General features: G+C 37.4%; 1 protein-coding gene across 2 annotated transcripts in view; it reads right to left on the bottom strand.

The window, feature by feature from the left end:
- Positions 1-4,139: 4,139 nt before the first annotated feature.
- KITLG (KIT ligand) overlaps positions 4,140-23,277 on the bottom strand; it is a 56,685-nt gene continuing 37,547 nt past the window's right edge. The window contains exons 4-10 of one of the 2 annotated variants that reach the window (XM_048301540.1): positions 21,074-21,253; positions 19,007-19,169; positions 18,037-18,132; positions 11,425-11,534; positions 10,854-10,930; positions 9,305-9,388; positions 4,140-8,111 (exon numbers count right to left, since the gene is read on the bottom strand). In XM_048301540.1, the coding sequence (XP_048157497.1) occupies positions 9,349-9,388; positions 10,854-10,930; positions 11,425-11,534; positions 18,037-18,132; positions 19,007-19,169; positions 21,074-21,253 (666 nt within the window). In that variant the 3' untranslated portion in view covers positions 4,140-8,111; positions 9,305-9,348. The remainder of the gene's footprint in view (positions 8,112-9,304; positions 9,389-10,853; positions 10,931-11,424; positions 11,535-18,036; positions 18,133-19,006; positions 19,170-21,073; positions 21,254-23,277) is intronic. The other variant, XM_048301541.1, reaches the window with a different exon arrangement.

Genomic DNA, 23,277 nt, shown 5'->3' with positions numbered 1-23,277 from the left:
ACTGTCTACATAAAAACTGCTAATGGTAGGGCTGCTAACTGCAACCAGGATACATGATGCTTTAATTTCAGAGTATGACTCAACAGAAGAGAACTGGGAGTCTGGGTGGGGGCTGAAGGAAGGACTGGATGACAGGAGACAAAGGTGTATGTATGCAAGAGAGAAGACCTGGGGCTTTGCTGAGTTTCCACTTATAGTCCAGGTTGAAATACAGAAGACCAGTTACGCAGCCCAGAGCCAGATTTTTGGCTCTCAATGAAATAATGTTGGTGGCCTATATGGAAATATAGATGGATTCATTACCCAAACCCCCAGGGACGTGGTAGGTGTGTGTGGTTCTGGCACATGTAGCCATGGAGCAGGAAGGGTGATGGTGCTGAGCTGCCAAGGGAGGAGGAGAACAGCACAGCGTGGGATGCCCAGCGAACCTTTTGATCAGTGCATGGAACTTGGCAATCCTGAGGCTCGCTCTCGCCAAGGGTTGGATTTGTGAAGAGATTCTGTAACATGCAGCCATTCCTTCAGGGTATATGACTGAAGTTCATGGCAGTTACCTGATTTGCTAAAAAATTTCCTAAATCCAAGCACTGCCTCCTCCTCCACCCTGACCTGCAGCCCTCATCCCACACACATGCACACTACATTACAGGTACATTAGGATGCCCACTTAAACTTTTCTATATAGCAGTGATTCTATTTGAAATGCAGTGAGTAGCCAATTATAGCACCTAATAGCATTCTTCATTCCCACAACTCTTTGTTTGATCCAAAGTTTAGAGCATTTAAATTAAAATCAAGAAAACACAGTGCTTACTGACTGAGGCAATTGGATTCCTCTGGAACAATATGAAACAAGACTTAACAACAAACTGCCAAGTGGTACCACCATGTCAATTAGATATTTTCTTCTCAACTTCTGGCAAAGGAGTAATTGCCTCTAAGAACTCATTGCTTTATTCTCAGGGATGATATTTAAAAGATTTAGATGCTATGTCTCTGCCTTCACTGATGCTATTAATTGGTTTTGAGACACATCCCCATTTTGTCATTTCTAAAGGTGAAGGCTGTTCTGTGTTTTGTTAATGATGACAGCATTGCTGAGAAAAAGGAAGGTCTAAAATATTTGACTTTAAGAACATGACAGATTAAATAACCTGGGGGGTCCTAATAATCATCATTCACAATGTAGGAGATGACAAGGTGAAATTTCTAAGATGACATTTTGTCACTTGTGGTAGTCACTTAAAATGACAAAAGCTATACATTCTGCTCTGCAGCTTCTTTACTCTAATTGGGCCAATTTTGCTATCATGCTATTATCCTGCAGAGCAGAACTGGTGACAAACAAAGAGGCTTTTGTGATCCCAGCTGAATATTTTTCCATGAGCTCAAGAAAATATCTTGCCAAAAAAGAATGAAAATTGTCCCCGCATTTTGTGACTGGCCAGAAGCCCAAGGCTCATGTCTGTCTGGAAAAAGTCTCATCTGTATTTTTAGTTCCTGGTTGCTTATGGTGGGATTTTGTAGAAGGAGCCACAAGTCAGAGGAACTATAATTGCATTAGGGATTTTTCCTGTTATGTGTTGAAATAACTTACCTTGGGATATGGCGGAGGAAAAAGAGAACTAAACTTCCATTCCCTCACTCTCTGCAATTTTGTCAGTCTGCTTTAATTTAACCATGTTTTCCACTATACACCAGCACATAATTCTCTTTAAGTATGTAATGACATAAAACTTGATTGTGTTAGCACATGCTTCTTTGTAGCTATTGGGAAACTTAATCCATTTTAGAAATGTTTGAACTTTGGGAGAAAATTTATCATCAACAGCTACATGAAGAGTAGTAAGGAAGTGGTTCTATAAGCTGTTAATGTAGTGTGAAATCCTGAAACAACCCATCTTGTTAAGACAAAAACACATTATTCATTATCATTCAGAAACTTTGGGCAAAAATATGTTTCGTAACACACATTTGTTAACATGGACTAAAATTACACTAGAATGTAACATGGAGTGTATGTAGTGTGGGCATATATCCAACTCATCTAAAACACAGTTATTTCATGGAACTGTTAAGCTGTTAAAATGTATTGCTATCAAGAAACAGTTGTTTATTATAATAAGCATTGTTTTTCTGCATGACGGAATTAGGAAAATGTTATTATTAATGCTGTCCATGACTTGGAGAAAGATAGGCTTTGTTTCCTTCTACTGAACGAGATATTTATATTCATTGTTTTGGAGAACTAAAATTAGAAAACTGAAGGTAAATATTTCTCTCAATCCTCTAGCACATTTAAGTCTGCAGGGTTCAGATACGGCAGTGGTGGTGGTGGTGTAGGTGTATAGTTAGTCAGCGTTATGTAAGGCACCAAACATTGTAAGACAAACCACCAAAAATATTACGGTGGTGTCTCTTTGGCTGAAGAGGTACACATTTTCCCATACTTTCCCTCTTGCCCTTTAGTCCATCTACATATGTTACATTTCATAGAATCATACATTAGTTTGGGTTGCAGAAGTCCTTTAAAGACTATCTAGAACAGCTCCCCTGAAATGAGCAGGAACATCTTCAACTAGATCAGGTTGTTTTGAGCTCTATTCAACCTGACCTTCAATGTTTCCAGGGAACTCTCTGGACAACTTGTTCCAATATTTTACTTTTCTCACTGTAGAAAATTCCTTCTTTATATCTAGTCTGAATCTGTCCTCGTTTGGTTTAAAACCACTGTCCTTTGTTCTGTTGCAACAGTTCTACTAAAAAGTCAGTCTCTATCTTTCGTATAAGCCCCCTCTAAGTACTAGAAGGCTGCAATAAGGTCTCCCCAGAGCCTTCTCTTCTCCAAGCTAAATAGCCCCAGCTCTCTCACCCTTTCTTCATAGGAACATGTTTCATCCCCTTAAACATTTTTGTGTCCCTCTTCTGGACCCTCTCCAACAGGTCCATGACTCTTCTGTGTGGGGACCCCAGAGCTGGACGCAATACTTCAAGTGGAGTCTCACCAGAGTGGAGCACAGCAGAGGGCCAGAGTCACCTCCCTCAACCTGCTGGCCACGCTGCCTATTTATGCAGCTTGAGATACATTTGGGACCACTCAGCTTGGCGTTGTCTGTAAACATGGTAAGGGAGCACTTGCTCCCATTGTCTGTGACAATGATGAAGACATTAAACATGACCCTTCCCAGTATGGACCACTGAGGGACACCCCTCACCGCCAATCTCCATTTGGACATTGAACCAGATTATCAGTTACCAGCTCCTGACTTCAGCAAGAGTTGTTTTGTTAGCTAAGAGTGCTCACATCTAATTTCTAGGTACCCTGCTGTTACTTCTGCCTTCCTGAAATTCCAAGTCAAATTGGACTTTTTGTTGCATTAATGCAGCTTCCACATGAAATACGTTCATTTCCAACTCTGCAGCTAAATGTTGCTCATGCAGCCTCAGCTGAACTGAGTGCCATCATACTGCCAACCCACCTGAGCCTCCAGAGCTGCTCCTCAGGGCATGACTCCTGCTACACCATCAGTGCAGGTTGCTCCATGGCCTTCTTCAAGCCATCAGCTCTACGCTTCTGGCTGTGTCCAGATCAGCAGCCACAGCTTTATGTCCATACCCCAAATTCTGGCATCTCCAAATTATGTTCCCTTGTGTCCCAGTCCATTAATCCTGCTCTACTCTTCCTCATCAGTCCTGTCTGTACCTCACGCTTATTTTCAAATCCCTCTGTATCTGCCGACTGCAACTTCCCCTCTCATTATTCCAAAGCTCCTTAATGCTCTCTGAGGCAGGCTGAAAGTCTCAGCAGGTTTACCTCTTAAGCTGTCATCTTTCCATTCTCTCTCAGGAATGGAGAAGTGCCAAACTTCCCTGAGCAGCGCAGTTTTTTCCATCCCATCCTAGACTTCTGAAAGCTGAAACCTTAAAGGAAGGATGCCATCCTTACAGGATAAGCTCTGGTTTCTATTGAAAGACCCTGGTAAATGCCATTCACTGGAAAAAAGTGCATCAACATGGAATGTCTGCATCAAGTGAAGGAGTCTGCATCAAGTAGCATATGTTCTGACAGAGAATTCTTCCAGATGATGATAGGACTTAAAAAGGTCTTAAATGGGACTGACGCAATGCAATATACTAATTATTTGACAGTGCATAATATCTTTATTTAGAACAATAAAGTATATGTATATAATGTAAATTCCAAATATGAACTGGTATAAAAAGGGATCTGGTAAAACATCTACCTTTAAGAGGACACATATGTACATACACATCACATTTTATAAACTTCGTTGATTACCTTCAGTCAGAATGTAACTATGCAAAACTGTGCTGACATTTACATTGAAATAAATGAATTCGCCCATGATGCAACCAGCAAATGTCTGTGTCTCTATCACTAAAGAGTCTGAAGATTCTGCGTTCCATCAATTTGATAACAAAATAGCAACATGCCACCATTACTGTAAATCTGCATTTAAGACAGTTGAATCATATTCCTGAATTGAAGAATGTTGGATAATTCTTAAATGTAAATCTAACTCAAAATATCAGTATTTTATATGTACAGTCAGATTTTCAATTTAATAATTCTATTTTGTGTACTGAACAGTTTCAGCGTATTACGTAGAGAACAGAGAAAACAGAGCTGCTGCAGATGAGAATCTAAAAAATGTGCAGGTTGTACACATACTCCATAGTAAAGCACATTTTATAAGCTTGCTTATAAAATGACCTCGTGATGAAATAAGTACCATTAATTCATTCAAGTAAACACATGTCTAAAGTAGAACAGTTAGTATAAGACTATCTGCTTTTTTATTCTCACAAGGCCACTATTAATTGCATGCAAATTCAACTATTTCAAGGGAAACCTAAAAATGTTACATTTCTCACCAAACCACAGACATCCAAAAGCCAAATTTGGTTGACTTATATATAAAAAAAAAATAAACCACCCATTTTTTCCCCAATTTTATTTTAAGAGGAAGGGTGTTAATTTTCCGACTGTGTTAATGCATGGGCCCTGTCTACCCAAAAAGAAGACTGAAAAACCTGATTACTCTCTAGAAGTTAAACAGCTTACAATGGAATACAGAAGCAATTAAAGGACTATTTCTGCCACCCCATCTCCAACTGAAGAGTAACTTGATCTATTTCCATTGATTTCAAAGATGTCTCACAAGTCTGTAGTCTTTCAAAATTTCACTATGCCCAAAGTAAAGATCTCCTCAGCGGGCACAGAAAGTTTTCAGTAAATTCACGATCCCACTTCCAAGTGCCATGCCATCTAGTGTATCCATGCATGTCTAGAAGTCTCCTTCTGCTTTGCAAGAGGATTGAGAATGCCCAATGTTGTGTTCAGATCTCTTAAAAGGGGGGAAAAGAATGGGAAAACCATGTGGTCCAACAAGAGTTCTGCTATTCCAGGTGTCATATGACTTTCATGCACATTCAAAGAACAGTGTTTGTGATGTGAAGGTCAAAAGTTTATACATGAATTTTCTTTCTGTTCTCATATAACCTTAAATTTACCTTGCTCCACAGAAGAGATTAAAGTGTCTGACATTATTTGAAAGCGACTTACTTCAAGATGTTGCTCCTGGAAGGTGAACATTTTGTCATGGTCAAAGTGTGTTTATTATATGTTTCAATTCATAACTGTTATTTTCTATAGTACTGAAGATTAAGAAGCCTAAAATATCATGCTTTTGAATATTAAAGTATTTGGGTATTTGATTTTCCGTAAAGAATGCATTTAGGAAAATGAATATTTTTTATCAACAAAGAGCATTAATAAATACCAGATTTTTGTTTTACTGAATATAAGAAAAAACCCAAACCCTCAAATATATAAGCTAGCCTCAAGAGCACATTGTATGAAGTATTCAAAGTTTTTATACAATGTGTAAGGATTGTATAAACACACTTCCACTTACTGTGGATACTTTTCCATTCAATCAAAACCAATACACAATTATTCTCTGCATTACCAATAAGGTGCAAATTTCCATCAATTAGGTCATGCTGACATTTCTTTTAGAGTAACTCTTCAATAAATTTGAAACTCAGTATCTGAGAGCCTTGTGGGTAAAGAACTACACAGTGTCAAAGGAGACTAAGCTTCAGATGGGGAATTCCAATGTTTGAGCAATGCACTTACTTTTTAGAAGTGGTGAGCAACCCTGATTATTAACTGGTGAGTGCTCCAGCATCTTCAGAATAAACATGAAAGCCTAATCCCCACACTAAACTTCTTTTGATCTTGTCTAAGAAAAGTTCCTCAGGTGATGCAAACCCCAAAGTTATGCTTAATGGAACTATGCTGATTTATACCAGCTGAGTAGGACTTGAGGGCCCTTTTCTGACAAACAGAAAGTGCAAAAAGGGCCTGAGTATAAATAAAAATTCCACATGATCAAATCCTTGTATCAGTGAATTCATGAGAAATTTCAGCATTGATTACGGTAGGGTCAAAATTCCACATGATGTGGCTACATGCACACATCAGCTCTGTCATCAAGTACGGTAAGGTTCTGAGATTTTTCCTTTTTTCTAAGTATGAAAGACAGTTTTACCAATAATACACACACACACATGCACGCACACACACATATATATTATATGTCTGACATATTCTTTTTATGCATGGTTCTCAGAAAATTCAGCAGAAGATTAAAATTTCCACAAGAACTCTTAAAAAATTCAGTAACTATACATTTTAAAGAGAACTCAAACTTTATGCAAAACTTTAAAAGGGTTGTTTGGGGTTTTTTTTAAGTTTTCAAGTTACTTAAACTAAAACTTGCTGACCTGGTCAATATCACAACAGATGACAGTGTGTCACCTGATGTGAGTTGCAACCCTTTACCTTTCTGAATTACAACCCTAATACAGATAAATAACTCATTATCTGGCAAGAGACAAGATGAAAGTTACTACACTTGTAACTTCTACTATGGTATTTTTAGGATTTACTTGAAAACGCACATCTGTACATCAGTCCTGTTCATATTCCATGGATGCTATAACAGTCATAGATGCAGAAGACAGGTGGGAAACAAAGCCTTTCTCTTTTGTTTCAAAAGAATTAACTTTCAAGAGTGGAGAATGCCAGGATATTAAAGCTTACTAATCACTTAAAACACAATGCAAACATTTATTACAGCTGATGTAAGTAAAAGCTAAATACACTCTCAGGATCTTTCAGATTTGCTATGCTATACATTTAAAGACAAGGTATCAATGGCATGCATCTTCAGAATTTAAAATGCAATTCCTGGGTTTGTCTTTATTCTGATGTTTGAACGCAATTCAGACTCTTTACTTTCCTTTAGCATGACTGGAAATTTCACCAGTGTTCACATAACCAGCAGTTACTCTTAATTCTTCGAAGCTCCATGAGGTACATTCACCTCCTCTTTACTTTGTCTTCATCCACTATTTGCTTCTTCTGAACAGAGACCACCAACGCTGATGAATTCTTGAGGCTTTCTGGGGTGGGCAACCAGCCACCTGGCACGCGACAGAGACCACATGTTGCTGTACACACAGCCCTTGACAGACATAAACACAGATCCTTACAAGTCTAAGTCTAGAACACGAGCTCATGGCATGACTTTGCTTTCAAATTTTATATACAATATTGAAGTGTAGGTTATCTGTATCCATTTCTGCACTTTCTGTCTGTGCTTTATCTGAAGATATCAATGTAAGGTAGAGGACACAGAATTTAAATTAAGGATGCAAAGGTATTTATGACTTGCAATGATTACACACAGTTGGAGGCATTTGAAGGATGCTTTTTTGTTCAGGACATACTTTGTTTGCCAGAGTCAGCTGAAAGTACTAATGCAATTAAAAAACATCAAATGTCACACAAGGTAGATATTCACATAAGATACAGTCCTGCTAAGTGCACACTCTTCTTGTCATTGTTCAATTCAGTGTTGGTTTCACAGTAACAAACACAAATTGTCCTCATTTCTGTATCATGTCTATGGAGTCATGGGCGGCAACAACAGATGCAGACTCAGTCTGTCACTCCAGAAGGAATACGAATGTGGTTAAAGCTGCTTCATTTATGAAGCGAACATGGAACTGTTACCTGCCTGAAGAGAAAAACAGAAATTCTGATTTTGCTGATTAGTTTCCCTCTCTGTATTACTAAACACTAGAGCTTTTCACAGACATTCAACATAGACATTTTTTCCTTATACTTTTGGAAATAAATTTAATGACACTTGCATAGAGATTTCTTTACTCAGAAAGAAAAATCTTACAAGATGTACTTCCCTGGTCCAACAACATACTTGCCTGCAAAAGCTCATTGATTTCATCTAAGCTAATGAAACAACTCTCATGGTTTTACAGAACTGTTATGTTTGTGCATTTTGGTACTGGCAATCTCTGGCAGCAAACTTCCCTTTGAAGTCATCTGGACAAACCAAACTGAGCTTAAATCTTTGGAAAAATGGAATGAATTGTCCAATGTAGTCACAACTTTCCTTCTCAATGGACAGATGGTAGAACAAAGCAATTAAGGAGACTGAAAAAGCTCTCAAGTTGTAGCTAACTCAATCATAACGAACACCTGAGAGTAACTGCTACAGGATGAACTGCAAAACTGAGATTGTCTGTTATACTCTTACGTTGCTCTTTCCACTCATGATAAAACATGAAGAGAGTTCAGCACTGCCTGAGTTTTCCAGACCCTTACATTGATTCCCATGGGTTAAATACAGCAGTTTCTATGGTAAGAAGCCTCTTGCCAGAGAAGTGCACTGTTCTGCAGAGGACAGCTGGGACTGAGAAATCTCACTCACCTTTGCTCTTCCCTCTTACATACTAAAGCAAGAGTGATGCATCTGATAAGGCTACAGAGACTACAAAATGTGCTGACTAAGCTACAATTAATAAAAGCTCAGCTCTACTCAGCCTGTTCTCCTACAGTCACCTGCTAATTTTACCAGATTGTGTTTTTTAGTTCACATTGCCTTGAAACAGCTGCAGTATAACAGCTGAAGGCTTCTCTGTATCAGCTCTAACACCAAAAAGGAGAAGCAGTAGCTGTCCTTCATTCTGGAATTCTTGTAGATTTCATTTTTAAGCATTCAAGTTAAAAATCAAAGGTTTAAATTAATGATAAAGGATTAATTAAATTAGCTGCTAAAGATCTTATGCACAAATGAAGCCTACTGGTAGCAAGGTTTATTTTTTCCCCAAAATGGACTCTGAATCACTTTATATTGCAGCAGCTGAAAGTAGTTAAGTCTATGGTAAGACTCTCACCATAAGAACTTACCAGTACACAAAACAGTAACAGTGTTGAGGGAGAAAAAGCAACAGCTACACCTGTAGATGCTCCTTTTCTTTTTGCTGCAACATACTGGAATAAAAAGGTTCTTTATTACTACAGTACTAGTCTTTCAAGGAAATAGAATAGAAGGGTTTATAAGTTAGTTAAAATAAAAGGGAGCCCAAAGAATTATAATTTATGTTTGATATTAGGTCTTCCTACTTACAGATGAATAGTCCTAATTTCTCAGGGAGGAGAAATTTGTAATACTCATCTATGCCATATATGCCATAACACATGCCATATATTTAAGAAGACATCTGATGGAGAATGCAGTCTGTTTCAAGTTCCTGCTAAGGCCCTCTCCTGCATTCAACTGTTTAATCTTTCCTTCATATAAAACAATGTTTTATATTTTCTGTGACGTTAAAAGGAAGATGTATTTTCCATTCCACAGGTTTTAACATTTATGAGGATGAGGTGCAGAATGAGCTATTTGTAGCAACTAATATACTTGGTGAAATGAATACACAGTCTTCCATTCTACATACTGTATATGAAGAAAATTTGTTTAAAGAATTTATTACTTTAGCAAGCTTAAAGACTGAAAATTTCAGCTCCTGTGACCAAACTGCTAGATCAGAACCTTGCCTATTTCTGCCTTCAACAATGGGCAGCAGCAGGCATTTCACACACTGTGAGAAAACTACAGGATGTGTCCTTCTGCCACCTGCATCAGATCTTTCCCTAAATCATTCATAGTTAAAATCTGACCAAACATCATGCAATATGAAGTTAAACAATACTCTCAAAATGCTTTAGCATGGACTATTCTAACTTAAAATGTCCCTAAGTACTTTCCTGGATTTCACAGAATTCCTTGCCCAAGTCATATCCAAGGAGCTTCAAACCCTTGAACTGTTATTTCTAAGGTATATTTGATTGGCTGAGAACTTTTTCTCTTTAAAAATCAGATAAAGCAGTGTATAAGTAGGAAGAGAGCCATGAATCATTTCAGGATGACCTTAGGAAGTTATTAGCATTTGAATGAGTTCTCATTAACTTTCTACAAACTTTAAAAAGAAAACAAAACAGAAAACATAGTACCCTGGGGAATGTAAAAAAAGTGAAAGAACATAAAAATGTTATTGTAAAGGGTATTTAAAAGGATTTAGGAGCACAACCAAAAAGACATTGCTTTCTATTTATTTCCATAGTTTTGACCTAGCTTTACACCCCACAGCAAATAACAACATTTACTTTATTTTGTTGCTTTCCCTATAGGTCTCAGCAATCCTTTCTCACAGTGGAAATAAAGACAGACGAAGTAATGTCCCTGTAATAAAATGCTATATGCAGAACTATCATCCACATCAATTTCTACATTTAAACCAGAAAGTCCTTTAAAGGGCACACTCTAAGCACATATTTTACCTCTGCAGCAAGAGTTTGTGTTTGGTTTTTTTTTTTTGTGTTTGTCACAGACCTAAATAGGAAGTAGTTCTCAGAGATAAAATTAAATATGTAAATACAAATATTAAGTGAAACAATATACCTTATCTCATTTTCCTCTTGATAGTCATGACACTGTGTAGTTTCATCACTTTCTGGTCTGGATTTGGGATGTATTTTCTAGGAAGAAAATGTACTAAACATAAATATTCTAAAGCTTTAGTAACTCCCTAAACAATTGTATGTTACAATTTGCTTCAGATTTTCAATATCAAAGTCATCTTGCAAAACGTAGGCCAAATCTTGTCCTCTAACATACATCTACTACTGATATAAATTTTACTATTGAAGTTTTTGTATTGTTGGCAGGGGCATAGGGGGCAAAAGCAAAAAAAATCCTTTCTCAATATAAAATAGGAGAAATGGCAAATTGGGTGAATCCCACAATTTTTGTTTCCAATTAGAGAGTGATCATGCTGATAAGATAGGATTTGCACTTTGATGGTGGAATTCAAGAATTTGACACACAGATTTACATCTGCAAGTCATAGTTAAGTGAAGATCAAAAGAGGTAGCTCTTGCTTTCAAATACAGAATGGTTCTATTATTCCCATCTCCCCACAGCTAAGAAATGTAGCATCACAATGTAAACAATTATATGTAGTATGTCTTACCTTCCAGTATATGGCTCCCAAAATAAAGCCAATAACGAGAGACAGCAATGATGTCAGTGCTATGCTGATCCCTTGCAGGCTGGAGCTGCTAATGAAGCCAAGTGCTTCTTCTGTAATTAAAGATACTCTCATTAGTGAAGACAGATTTACAGCAGAAAACTATCTTCAGGGCAACGCTATTAGCAAGAGCACTTTCATGCACCACCTACATAACAGCATCTTAAATAGCAGAACAGATACTTCGAAATGCAATGTACATGAGAATCCCTTCATACAAAATCTTACAGGAAATTTTTGACCACAAGGATGCTCCACCCACTTCTGAAACAACCGTGTTGCTAAAGTACCAACACCAATTCTCTTTTTGTCATTTGTAGAGAATTATCTCTTATGCACACTTCAAAGTTTTGGATTTAATAATTTTTGAAGGTCTTACTTTGAAACACAAAGAAATTCTGTGGAAAGTAATATATGTGAATTTGTGAATTTGCATTAGTTCCATCAGACAGCTCCCATAGACTACAGACACTTTGCCTTGCCACTAATGAATGACATGAGGCCTCTTGAGGGAGGTTGATTTAACAGAATAAGACTGACCGCTTCTAATATCTTCCTGGAAAGGTACCACTGACTTCAGCAAGATCAAACTCTTGTACCTTGAGGTTTACTGTGTGTTATTTGGTTATAACCATTTCTTCATAGCTTTTAACATTTTATCTGGAAGAGCACCAATGCTATTCTTTTACGTACACAAACAATTCCACTCCCCTCACTGGGAGCTGCATGCATGCTGAGACTAAAATCTGGCCCTTCAGTTATTTCATCAAGAGCAGGACGTGGAAAGTCCTACAGAGTCACCTGGAGACCTTCCTTCTGAAATGCAAAGTGAACCACAGGAGACTGGTAGCTTAGATGTTGTCCACCCAGGTTCGGTTCATTTCAAGTTGGGTGTCTGCAGCTCAAACAGTGGGTGTATTGACAGATTACAGGAAAAGAACCAAACTGTAGGCACTGGAAAAGTGTAAGTGATTGGATACATAGAAATGAAAATGAACTGACAGCACTCAAAATTTGTGTGACTCATGCAAACAGCAAATGTCTAAGCACATACAATATGACACACTGGGTCAAACAACATGTGTTTAGTACATTACTAAACAGCCTCCAAGAAAATACTTTAGTTTAGAAAGGAGTGTTCTTATAATTAACTAGCAATTAATTTTCAACTCTCAGATTTTCTTGTTGACATTTTTCAAGTTTTAGACTTGAAATATTCTTTTTATCTCTGAAATTCAGCTGTGTTTTCTAGGTTCAATGTAGACAGAAATAAAAAGACAACATAAAGCCTGTATCTTATATATTCATATACTACATATATGTCTGTGTCCCATACACTGTTTACAAAGATTGGTTCTGACTGTAGAGGCTTGAGTTTCACTTATGTTTGCTAGATTCGGCACATTAGAAGGAAACATCAGTCAAGCAGAACCGATGCTAGCTTACCATGAAAGAAATCTGTCTACAAAGGGAAAGATAGCAGACAAAGTTCTACAAAGTTCTACAGAGGTGAACATCAGCTGAGAAAGAGGGATTAGTCTTCCTCTGTCTGCTCAGACATTAAACCAAGAGCAGAAATTAACTGGGGAGACATAACTTTGCTAACTTTCTGTCCCAGACTAGGCACAGAGGGTGTTTGCTTGCAGAACTGATCTTCAAGAAAACTGGGCAAACTCCAGTGGAAGGAGCCAGCCTGAACAACTCAAAAAATGCTCTCCTGTTGTTACTTTACCTGAATTGTAATCTCAGAAGAAAATTCTGATATTGCTCTTGTACTCTAGGCAAGTAAAAAGCAATATTCATTTGCCTAATGCCATTCTTGTCAGTGAGAGATTGCTGAGTTTTACAACTAAATTATGTAAATCATATGGGGATGGCCATGTTTTCTGGATTCCACCCCACAAACTTCAGAAAAAAATTAAAAAGTGAAATAAAAATCAAAGCAAAGACTCTTCAGGTCATGCATTTGATAACATGCTATGGTAGAGTGTATAATCTCAAAAACTCTGCCTACCTGTACTGCTGAGCAGCGTGTCATGGCAAGCATGCTGGTTTTTATATGAACTACTAGAGAAATGTTCTCTATGTAGATTAATCAGTGATAATCTTGTACCTTTGTTTTTAACAGTATTTTTCACAAACTTAATGCAATTTAAGAAGAGACCCCTTTGCAATGAGGTATCTAAAACTGGAAAAATCTGATTTCTGAGAAGATATTCCCAATGCAGATGATTTCTTCATCATCTATAGAAAACCAAAAAGAATTTATAATTAGCTTTCCATGTGGGGACCTGCAACCCAGGGATCGAGCCTAAATGCAGTCCCATTGTGACACTCGCCTCAGCCTACCTTTTAAAATTGACAACAGATTTTTTTTTTTTTTTGCAAAACCTGAGAGTGTATGAATTAATTTGAAAGTTAAGTAACTCATAGCTACCTTAAAAAGCAAGGAACAATGGATTATTTAATTTCACTTTCAAGTCCAGAAAAAATTCTCTTGAAAGATCTGGGGAGAATGAAATGAGTCATGGCAGGTTTCTTCATGTGCCTTTTGTTTATATTAAAATTTAAAACAGAACAGGCTGAAAAATTTTCAGTCTAGAGAACCTCCCAGTGACTTGTGTCCTAATGAAGAAAAGGGAGAGAAGGAAAGAAAGCTGGCTACCACAGGGACTTTTTCCTCTGTTAGAAACTTCGGAGCTCTACACAGAAGGAATAGCAGGAACCAGGTGTACCAATAACTTTATGAACTCTTTGGGCAATTCCAGAGGAACTACTGATTCCATCCAACAAAGTGGAAAAGGGGAGAGGATGCAGGCCAGCATCTCTCAGAGTTCTTACTCTGCCTCTTGTGGAAGATTCCCTAAGGAAGTGAGCTCATTTGATGCTGATTTACATACATGGACATTGGGATGTTAAGCTATCAACAAAATATATTTACATTAAAAGCCACTCAGCTACACAATGAAGTTATTGAGCTGCTTCCTACCTTGGGACATGTGTGATTATGATTGAAAGCACTGGCTCAATTATTTTTTGCCATATATGTCTCAAAGGAATTTTCAGTTTACCTCTGCTCAGTTCCAACACAATTACCACAAGATCTTATCTGCAAAAGTGCAGAGCAGCTCTCACCTGTTCATTAGGGTTTTCCATTAACTATGGAGTTGGAACAAAGAAACAAAGGCACAAAAGGCTGCACCAATTGCATTAAGCCATGGGTGAATATTTTCAAATTGTTGTGCAATTACTGAATTAAACTATGGTATTTTTTCTTAATTAAAAAAGGAGAGCTTCTTCCTAAAAACAGTTACAGACATCTCTGTGTTTACATGTTCTTTGAGCAGCTCATTACTAAATAATAGAGCTAAATTATTGTGAGGAAATTACAGACAAAAATGGAAGGAGGCAACACTGAACTTTTAATGAAATTATAAAGAACATTATGGCATTCAGTTGAAGGAGAAGTTTTAGTCACAGCTGGTAAGTTCAAGCTTTGATCAGAGCGATATGAAATTCATCTGATGGGTTCGACCACTGAGATAAGAGATTAGGACTCAAAACTTATCCTGACACATGTTCTTTACATATGAACCATCACATCTACATTCTCTAGACCATGTGTGATATAATGATCCAGAGAAATATGAGCAAGACTGGGACTTAAACAGTTAATTGGAACTTCAATGGACTACAGTCATGTAACACAAAGAAGAAAAAACAAACCAGCCTAAATAAATTTGGGATGGTGGTGGTGGTGTTTTGAGAATTTTATGGGGGAAAAGATGGAGTGGGAAAATGCCACAAATCTACATTCAATATTTAAAGAATGAAAACAGCACTATTACCATTCAAAAAAAAATTAGAATAGCATGATTGTTCTATTTTCCATTTAGCTCAGCTAAGACTTTTTGTGTAGATTTAGTTAAGATTCAACTCTATTATCATAGTTTAATTTTATTGTTGTGTAAGAACAATGGAGTCATGAAACATGACTCTTTCAACAACAGTAGTAACAATAAAAATCCATAACTTAGCTAATTTATATACAATTTCTGTGATAAATATTTCACAAATTATTTTATTAGATGATGCACTTCAGGTTTGTCTAAGTTAAATTTAAAATTGGGGCAGTTCAAGTCATCTGACTACACAGACTTTATTAATAGATTCAAAATATATTAATCTGGAGGGGTCCTTTTGCAAACACTGAATGCTTCTAAATGCTCTAGAAACGATTAAAATGAAAAATAGCTCAATTTAAAACTGTTTAAAATTAAAAGGTTAATTTAAAAAAAATATTGTAGTTTGTGTCTGAAGATGCTTTTTTTCAGGCTTCCCCTCTTCTCAATGTTTTCCTTTTTGAAATTTCAATCTAGTGGAGCTGTTCTGAGAACAGTACTGAAGCCAAGGGAATGCTGTGCTTGGAAGTCTTCACAGGGGAAATACTAAGCTTTATTCATTGTTGCTCCTTCCAAGAAGGTAAGGATTAACTAAACCAAAATTTCGTCAGCAATAAAGGCAAGACAAAACTAAAACTGGCACTGAAGGCCATTTCAGGGAGTAAAACAGTGACTCCAATAAAGATTCCCCAGCTCCCTCCCTGCAAAAAACCTCCAAACAAATAACTACAATGTAACCAGTCAGCATTCAAGTTAATGTAATTTAATCTGATTATGCGTTCAGACTGTCCCCAGCCAGACATGCAGTCCTCATGTCATTTCTACATAAGGCTGTTAACTGATATCCAATTTTCCAATAAATTGCTTAAGAGAATGATAATCAGTTAAAACACACCTGTACAGCATATGGTAGCCAAGCAATTTCTTTGACTTACTGCATTATTTTAATTAGGCTTTTTTCCTACTTGTTTATCAGTTCCAATTATAAAACAAGATTAATAATCCTGCTTCTGCACTCTCCTCCACAGTACAGACACAAGTGCCACACTCCACTGCACTGCCCGGAATCCCTTCTGTTACTGTACTGGGTCAAACTCCTTTCATCTGAACAGCTCCTGCAATCTGTCTGTCTTTTGGCTTCTTGATCCATTCCCATTGCTTCTGGCTGTGGCTGAATATTTTTCCTCTAGCAGTGACAGAAAAAATTATCACATGTTCAGACCTGAGAGAGAGACAGGTCTTTAACCCCTTCCTAGTGCCTCAGAGTTGGCCCTGGGCTCATCAGGTTATTTGCAGACAGCTCTGTGACCTCCTGGCAAGGAGTCTATGGCAAGGAGTCTTCTCTTTTCCGAAGAGTCAGGCTGGCAGCCAGGAGAGGAGGGGGTTTTTTAATTCCTTCTGCTCTGAGGGTTCTGGGCTATGATGACTTAAGACCTACTCTTAATTAGAAAGCAATCAAGAAGGCCCTCAAATCTGATAGCAGCTGTGAGCCAACTACGAGGTAGCATGCATGCTGCTAAAACCTCGGAGGGTAACTAGATTACACATTCCAAACAGAAAGAGCATGAGAAAAAACTCAGGCTTAGTAGCAACAGTGTCACCATCAGGAGCTACCATTGTGCCCACTAGACTACATCAGGCTGCCCCTCTGCATGTGTTTCTTTAAGCACAGGGAGTACCAGCCACACACTTCATCACCACACATTCCGATAACATAGATGTTTGTGAAGTGAAAAGGGGAAATTGTAAAGAGAGCTAGATACACATTGTCATCCTGACATGTCTGGGAAACAGGAACAAGAAAACAACAAGGTTAAGCTTTGATCACCATTTCAGGAACCTCTAAGGAAAATCCCCTTTTTTCACGTGAGAAACTCCAGATAGTGCTCACCTTGTTGTACGTGATGTCACTAAAAGCCCCTGAAACGTCACTGTTTCCTTCTACCTCAGATGCCTATACCCTTTCTGACCTCGTGACAGGTAATGTTGAGGCTCTTACAGTAACATTTCTGGACTCTAATCAGGTCATGGAACGCAGTGACCGAGACAGATAAGAAAGGTGGAGATGAGTATGCCAGAGAGAAGATTACAGCCTGCCAGAAGGGTAGTGACTTTGTCATTGACCCTAAAGGAAAGCATGCTGACCATGGAGGTGGCCCTACTGTGACTACAGCAAACAAACACAGGGACTGTCCTCAGGGCTGGTGTAAAGCTTGGGATTGACAGTACTCTCAAAATGCAATGTACAGGTATCCTCTTTGTCCATGTGAGTACTCTTGTCTGATTTAGGATAGCTATTCTGTTCATTTGGAGCAACTTCCTTTTCTGAGAGTTAAAATGAGGTGGCTGGGACAGCCAAATTTGCTGAGGCCATATGACTAGTGAGACCTCATGACAGCCAAAACGAAGAGCCCTGCCCTTTCCAAGTTGTAGAGATCTGTCACATAATTGTAACTTGATAGCATCTCTACATTTTGATTAGATAAGTTCATTGCATTTCAGTATGACAGCTGAGAAACACATGGTACACCATCAGGAACATGTAACTTCCCATTAATTTGCACAATTAATGACATTCTTTTCCTCTGAGCTCTCATAACAACCAGCTACCAGAACAAAATGAAGACACATATATTCAATCACTTGTACTTACTGTTACTGCTAGTGCTACTGCCAATGCTGTCATTCCTAAGAGAGCTGGCAGCAACAGGAGGAAACAAAAATGTTTTTGTGACAGCGACTCTGGAATCTAAATAGAAAATGAATTTGTCAGCATTATGAAACTTAAAATACAGTTCCCTCTATATAAGATGATGGGCTACAGGACTACTCTGAGTTGGCTATAGGGCTGTCTTAAAAGCTGGCTGTAGGGCTGTTTATAAAACAGATTAAGCCACAAAATGCAGTTTTATCAAGAGGCAGAAGTGTCTACACGCTAAGCTGCTGCTGAATAGCTAATTGGGAAAATCAGTTGCTGCTAACAAGTTCTTAGGTTATGGCACTGATCTGCTTCTAGTTACTACAGAGGTAACTATACAACTGGACACATTGCCCTAATTAAAAAGCATCTGTCACTAGAGAGAGTAAAAGAAAAGGTAATACAAACCCTCCATTTACTGGAAGAATAAGAAAGAGCTACAGGAGCCTGACTTGAGCTTGTTAAAAATTTTAAATGAAGTAAACATCGCCCTGTTCAGGAAACATAGGATGAAATTGAAGGTGACTTGAGGCTGCTGCGATTTACAGCTTGTCCTAACTTCCTCTCCTTTCAGTTGTACAATCTTAGGCTCTTTTACGGCCTTATAAAACTAAATAGAGCATTAAGAGAAGATAAGAAGAACAGTGTAAAAAGACAATCTAGGATATATTTTGGATTAATAGAAACAGAGCAGCATAATGCAAGGTTATTTTGATTATACTGAGAAATTATGTATCTAGGAATGATGGCACAAGAACTTGACTTTGAACAGAAATACAAACTTCAGTGTCAGTAGTTACTTTAATTTGCAGTAAAAAGGTGACATGGAGGCATGGTATGAGATCCTTAGCATCTCTGAAATCCAAGGAAAACCACACATTTATATCTACTTAGATTCTGCCCCCCAAAAGGAGACTCCTCTTACCATTCACTGATGTTTCTACTGTTGAAGGCAAAATGCAGTCATTCCTATCCAATCTGTCTGCAGACTCTTTGTAGACCTCAATGGTACTATTAAAGTGCCTAAAAAAATCCTCAGGAATGAAGTGACCTTCTTCATAAAGGTGACCATTTTCTTTTACAAAATCCTACAGTAAAACAGAGAATTCAGCTGAAAGAAGGTCAAGGGAGATGCTCATTTCAACACCTCAACAAATGATAAAAATATCCAAAGATGATACAAAACAGTTTAAATTTTTAACCTGCAGACAACCAGACTGGCTGTATACAATCTTCATAAAACATACAAGCCTTCTGATCTGAGGATTTCAAATTAGCTTTGCAAATAGAAATGAATTATTAATACAGTGTTGCAAAATTGCTAAGGAATGAGAGATGGTCTCCCATCCTATACTGAAAACCAAGAGACTTTTTAAAATACCCCTCATTAAAAAAACCCCCTTGATTTCACATTACTTTGTAAAGTTTTACACGATCCTTTTAATCTGAACACATGAACACAAGACAACCATTGGTATTGTCATTAAGAGAATGGGGAACAGAATACAATAGCTGGGATACACCACTGCACAGAAACAGGTTGAGATGCCTGATAATGTACCTAAAAATAAGAGTGACTATAAACAAGGAAGACAAATCACTCTGAGATCTAACAGACAAGTTTGTTATGCCAGACTAAACAACATGATTGAGATCCATGTAAAGACAATTGATGGGTTTCTTTTCTTTTTTTTTTTCTTCTTTTTTTTTTTTTTTTTTTTTTGTCAGCAAGTCAAATTTGGCCTGGGGGTACTCTGTACTCCCAAGAAGGAGGACAGTGATAAGAACATGGTCTAAGTATGTCCTAAGGAAAACCTCCTGGTTTTGGCTCCAAAGTTATTTTATGCTTGATGCTGAAAGTACTAGACTTAACATCATTATTCTCTAAGGAAATCAATAGCTAGTTGTTTTGCTGAATTACAGAATAATTACTTTTCCATTCTAAAAAATAAAATTCCTCTTCCCCAGCCACATCCTAGCTGAGTGCTTTGAATCATCAGGACAAAAATAGAAAAGAAAAAAACTATATATACACTGAAGATTGGAGATAATTCAGTTTGAAATGGAAAAGTAGGGAATGTCTAAATACTCACAGCATTGTAACCCAAATACATGATAACCGTACAAGGTTATTCCACTCTAAAGGCACCTGAGTGTTTTAGTTCATTTGACTCATTCTGGGTGTTAAAAAGGTGCAATTACAACTAAGGACTTAGCTGACCAAAATAACTGTATATGGAAGACTAAATACTTGCTCTGAAGAACATGATGGATTTTACCTGTTTTATTCAGTGGGACAAAACCTTCAACTACAGAACTTATTTTTAATTACTGATATTCTGGTCAGATCTGGATAAGGGACTAGTAAATTAATTTCTTCCCCCCTTCCCTGCCTGTAGAGAGAATCAGACATCTCTTGAATAAGACTCTTGGAATCTGTCCAGCTGCTGTCAGAATCCAGAAACCCATTGAAATGGACCTATATCCTTTGCTGTGCCTTTGTATAAAAAAGTTCAGTAAACCATGGAGAAGCTTTCAGAGCTTCACACACTGTGATACATACTAAGAGTATATTAATAAATTCAACCACATCATCTTTAAATTTACATTTAGATCACTAGCAAAATATATAATTTAAGCTGGATACACAAGGAAGATTTCTGCTAGTTTCAAAAAGACTGGAATGAATTAGTTATCTTAAAGAAGATTGCTGCATTTCTGACTATTTAAACAACTGTATACAGGTCATTGTATATACTGTAATTCCTTGTAAGCCATTTTTCTTTGAAAAAGGAGATAACCATTAGCTAGTGTCAGCACAGTGTACTCAGTGCATTTCTAAACAAAGCATCTAAATTTTAGATGAACAGGAATAGAAATGAAAACAAATCTAATAAAGCCCTGGATATTTCTAAACTATTAGTGAATATTGCACAACAGAAAGTAAGAAATAAATATCCAGTATAAAAGCTGAAACTCTGTATAAGATTACCTTGTTTTTATCAAAAGCAAGGCATGCCATAAGATCATTAATTATCCTTGTGAGATTATTGATGATTAAATAGTTGCTTAAAACATCTGACATATCTGAAATATCTGAGAATTTCTGGAGAAGATTATGTAGACTCCTTGAAAATTCAGGCACCATCAAATGCAACCAACAGTGATTAGGCTGTCGGGGGATAAAAAGAGAAAGAGATGTAAATTAAATAACAGACATCTGTAAAAGCTGGTTAAACATCTCAATATGCAAAAGTAAATTAGACTGTTCTTTCCAATTTAAACTATCTCAAAAGTATAAATGACAATTCTTCTTCTTTACTGTGGCCAATTTTCTCTTCAGTCCTTTTGGTAGTATTTCCATTCTTACAGATACTGACATATTTATGGTTGTCTGTTAAATGCCATCCCTTCATTAAATCCTCAATGAATGCCAAGTGTCAGTGTGTTGAGAGTTTGAGCCTTGGAACATGCTACTATGAACCCTAGTCCATGCTTTCATTAACTTATTTATTTTCTTTCCAACTCCTACTGCTTTAACAATTCTTTCAGTATCAGTTTTCATTCATTATTGTTACTTTACATGACTCAGTTAACCCCAAAGATCCTTGATTTAAATTTCTTATCAGGAAGGTTTCCATAAACATTTTGCATGGAAACCCTGTGTGCTTTTATCCACCTTTAAACTAGTTAGCTGAGTTAACTCCTTCTCTTCAGCTTTTTCACTAAATGCCATTACTGGGAACAGTTTCTAGATCTAGAAGCCTTTCTTCTCCCTGAGTCTTCGACATCAAAAGTGTTCTGCACAGCCTGTCACTGTACACTAACACCTATGCAATTAGTTTGCAGACAAAGTTTGTACAGCTGTTCACATGACTGAAACCTGGTAATTCACTTTGCTGTCTTAAAGGGAGTCATTAACTTCTTTTACTTAGATATACATAACAGTAGTCAAATAGACAAAAAAGTCACCCAGCTCAGGATAATCTCTAACTCGGTATGATCAGCAAGAATACAGGTAATGTATTAGCCAGACTGCAATTTGTACCTGGAAACACCTTCCCAATAAAAGCTAAATTTTTATTGGCAAATGTTATGAGAATTTATTCCATATATGAAGTTATTTTTTCCAATATTGAAAATGTCTCATTAAAGCCTTCCAGATACAAAGATCTTGGCCCAACAAACCCTAAGTACTCTCAGTATCACTAAACCAATTTCCAATTGCTGCCCAGCAGATAGGCAGCACCCACTGAATCCACCTTCTGCAACACACAGCAAATGTTTGGCAAAGTACACACTTCTAGGCTTAATCTCATTTTACTCGATTTCTTCAATAAACCCGCATGCAGTTTCTTTATTAAAAAAAAAAAAAAAATCCACAGGTGTTGTTCTGCTTTGATGTGTGAATGTTTCTCACAAGAAAAAATGCACTTCACCTTTTTGAAGACTAATCAGACTATTAGGCTTCCAGACTGAGAGAACCAAATGTAAATACATTGTCCAGCTCCACCTGAATTTCCACTTCTGTGTACAACTTTCTCACACAATGATAACTTGTGGCAAGTCAGTGATATCACCTTATGTAATTATCTCAACAATGACTTAAAAAAGAAAGAAATGGAAAATGAAATGGATTGCATTTGGCCTGAGTCTGCTTCCCTTTTTTCCTTCAAGGACAACAAGATGAGGAGGGAGGCCGAAGGAAATAAATCAGAGAAAGCTTGTTGAAACATACTCTGTTCAAGCAGTGTATCTTGTACCATGTCCCACTACCCCCACGACACAGACAATGAATTTACTTTCCTCTGCTTGGTGTAGGAACACTGACACAGAACTATTGTGCTTCCCTGAACTGGAAACCTGGAAAACCTTTTCCTTTGAGGTTTTGTGGGTGAACATTCTCCTCTGGCAGGGACTAGCATAAGCTTGCTGCTTCTCCTAGTGAGCATTTGGCAATTCCAGCAGGGAGTCTATTTTGTTGCTCCCGCAGTTTAGCATGTGTGTGGGAGTCTCCTCTAACTGAACTGTTCTGACCTACAAAGCTGCATTTCACAAAAGCTCTAAGTTCTCTTTTCAGTAATGTCAAGCTGTGCGATCACTTGCTATGTCAATACCTATCAAACACAGGGATGAAACTGCTCAAATTGAAAAATGTGATATTGTTTGAAAGGAGAAATGGAGGTTTAACTCTGA

Source organism: Corvus hawaiiensis, chromosome 4 (assembly GCF_020740725.1).
Source record: "Corvus hawaiiensis isolate bCorHaw1 chromosome 4, bCorHaw1.pri.cur, whole genome shotgun sequence".
NCBI classification, from domain to species: Eukaryota; Metazoa; Chordata; class Aves; order Passeriformes; family Corvidae; genus Corvus; species Corvus hawaiiensis.
This window is presented reverse-complemented; position numbering and strand designations above follow the sequence as displayed.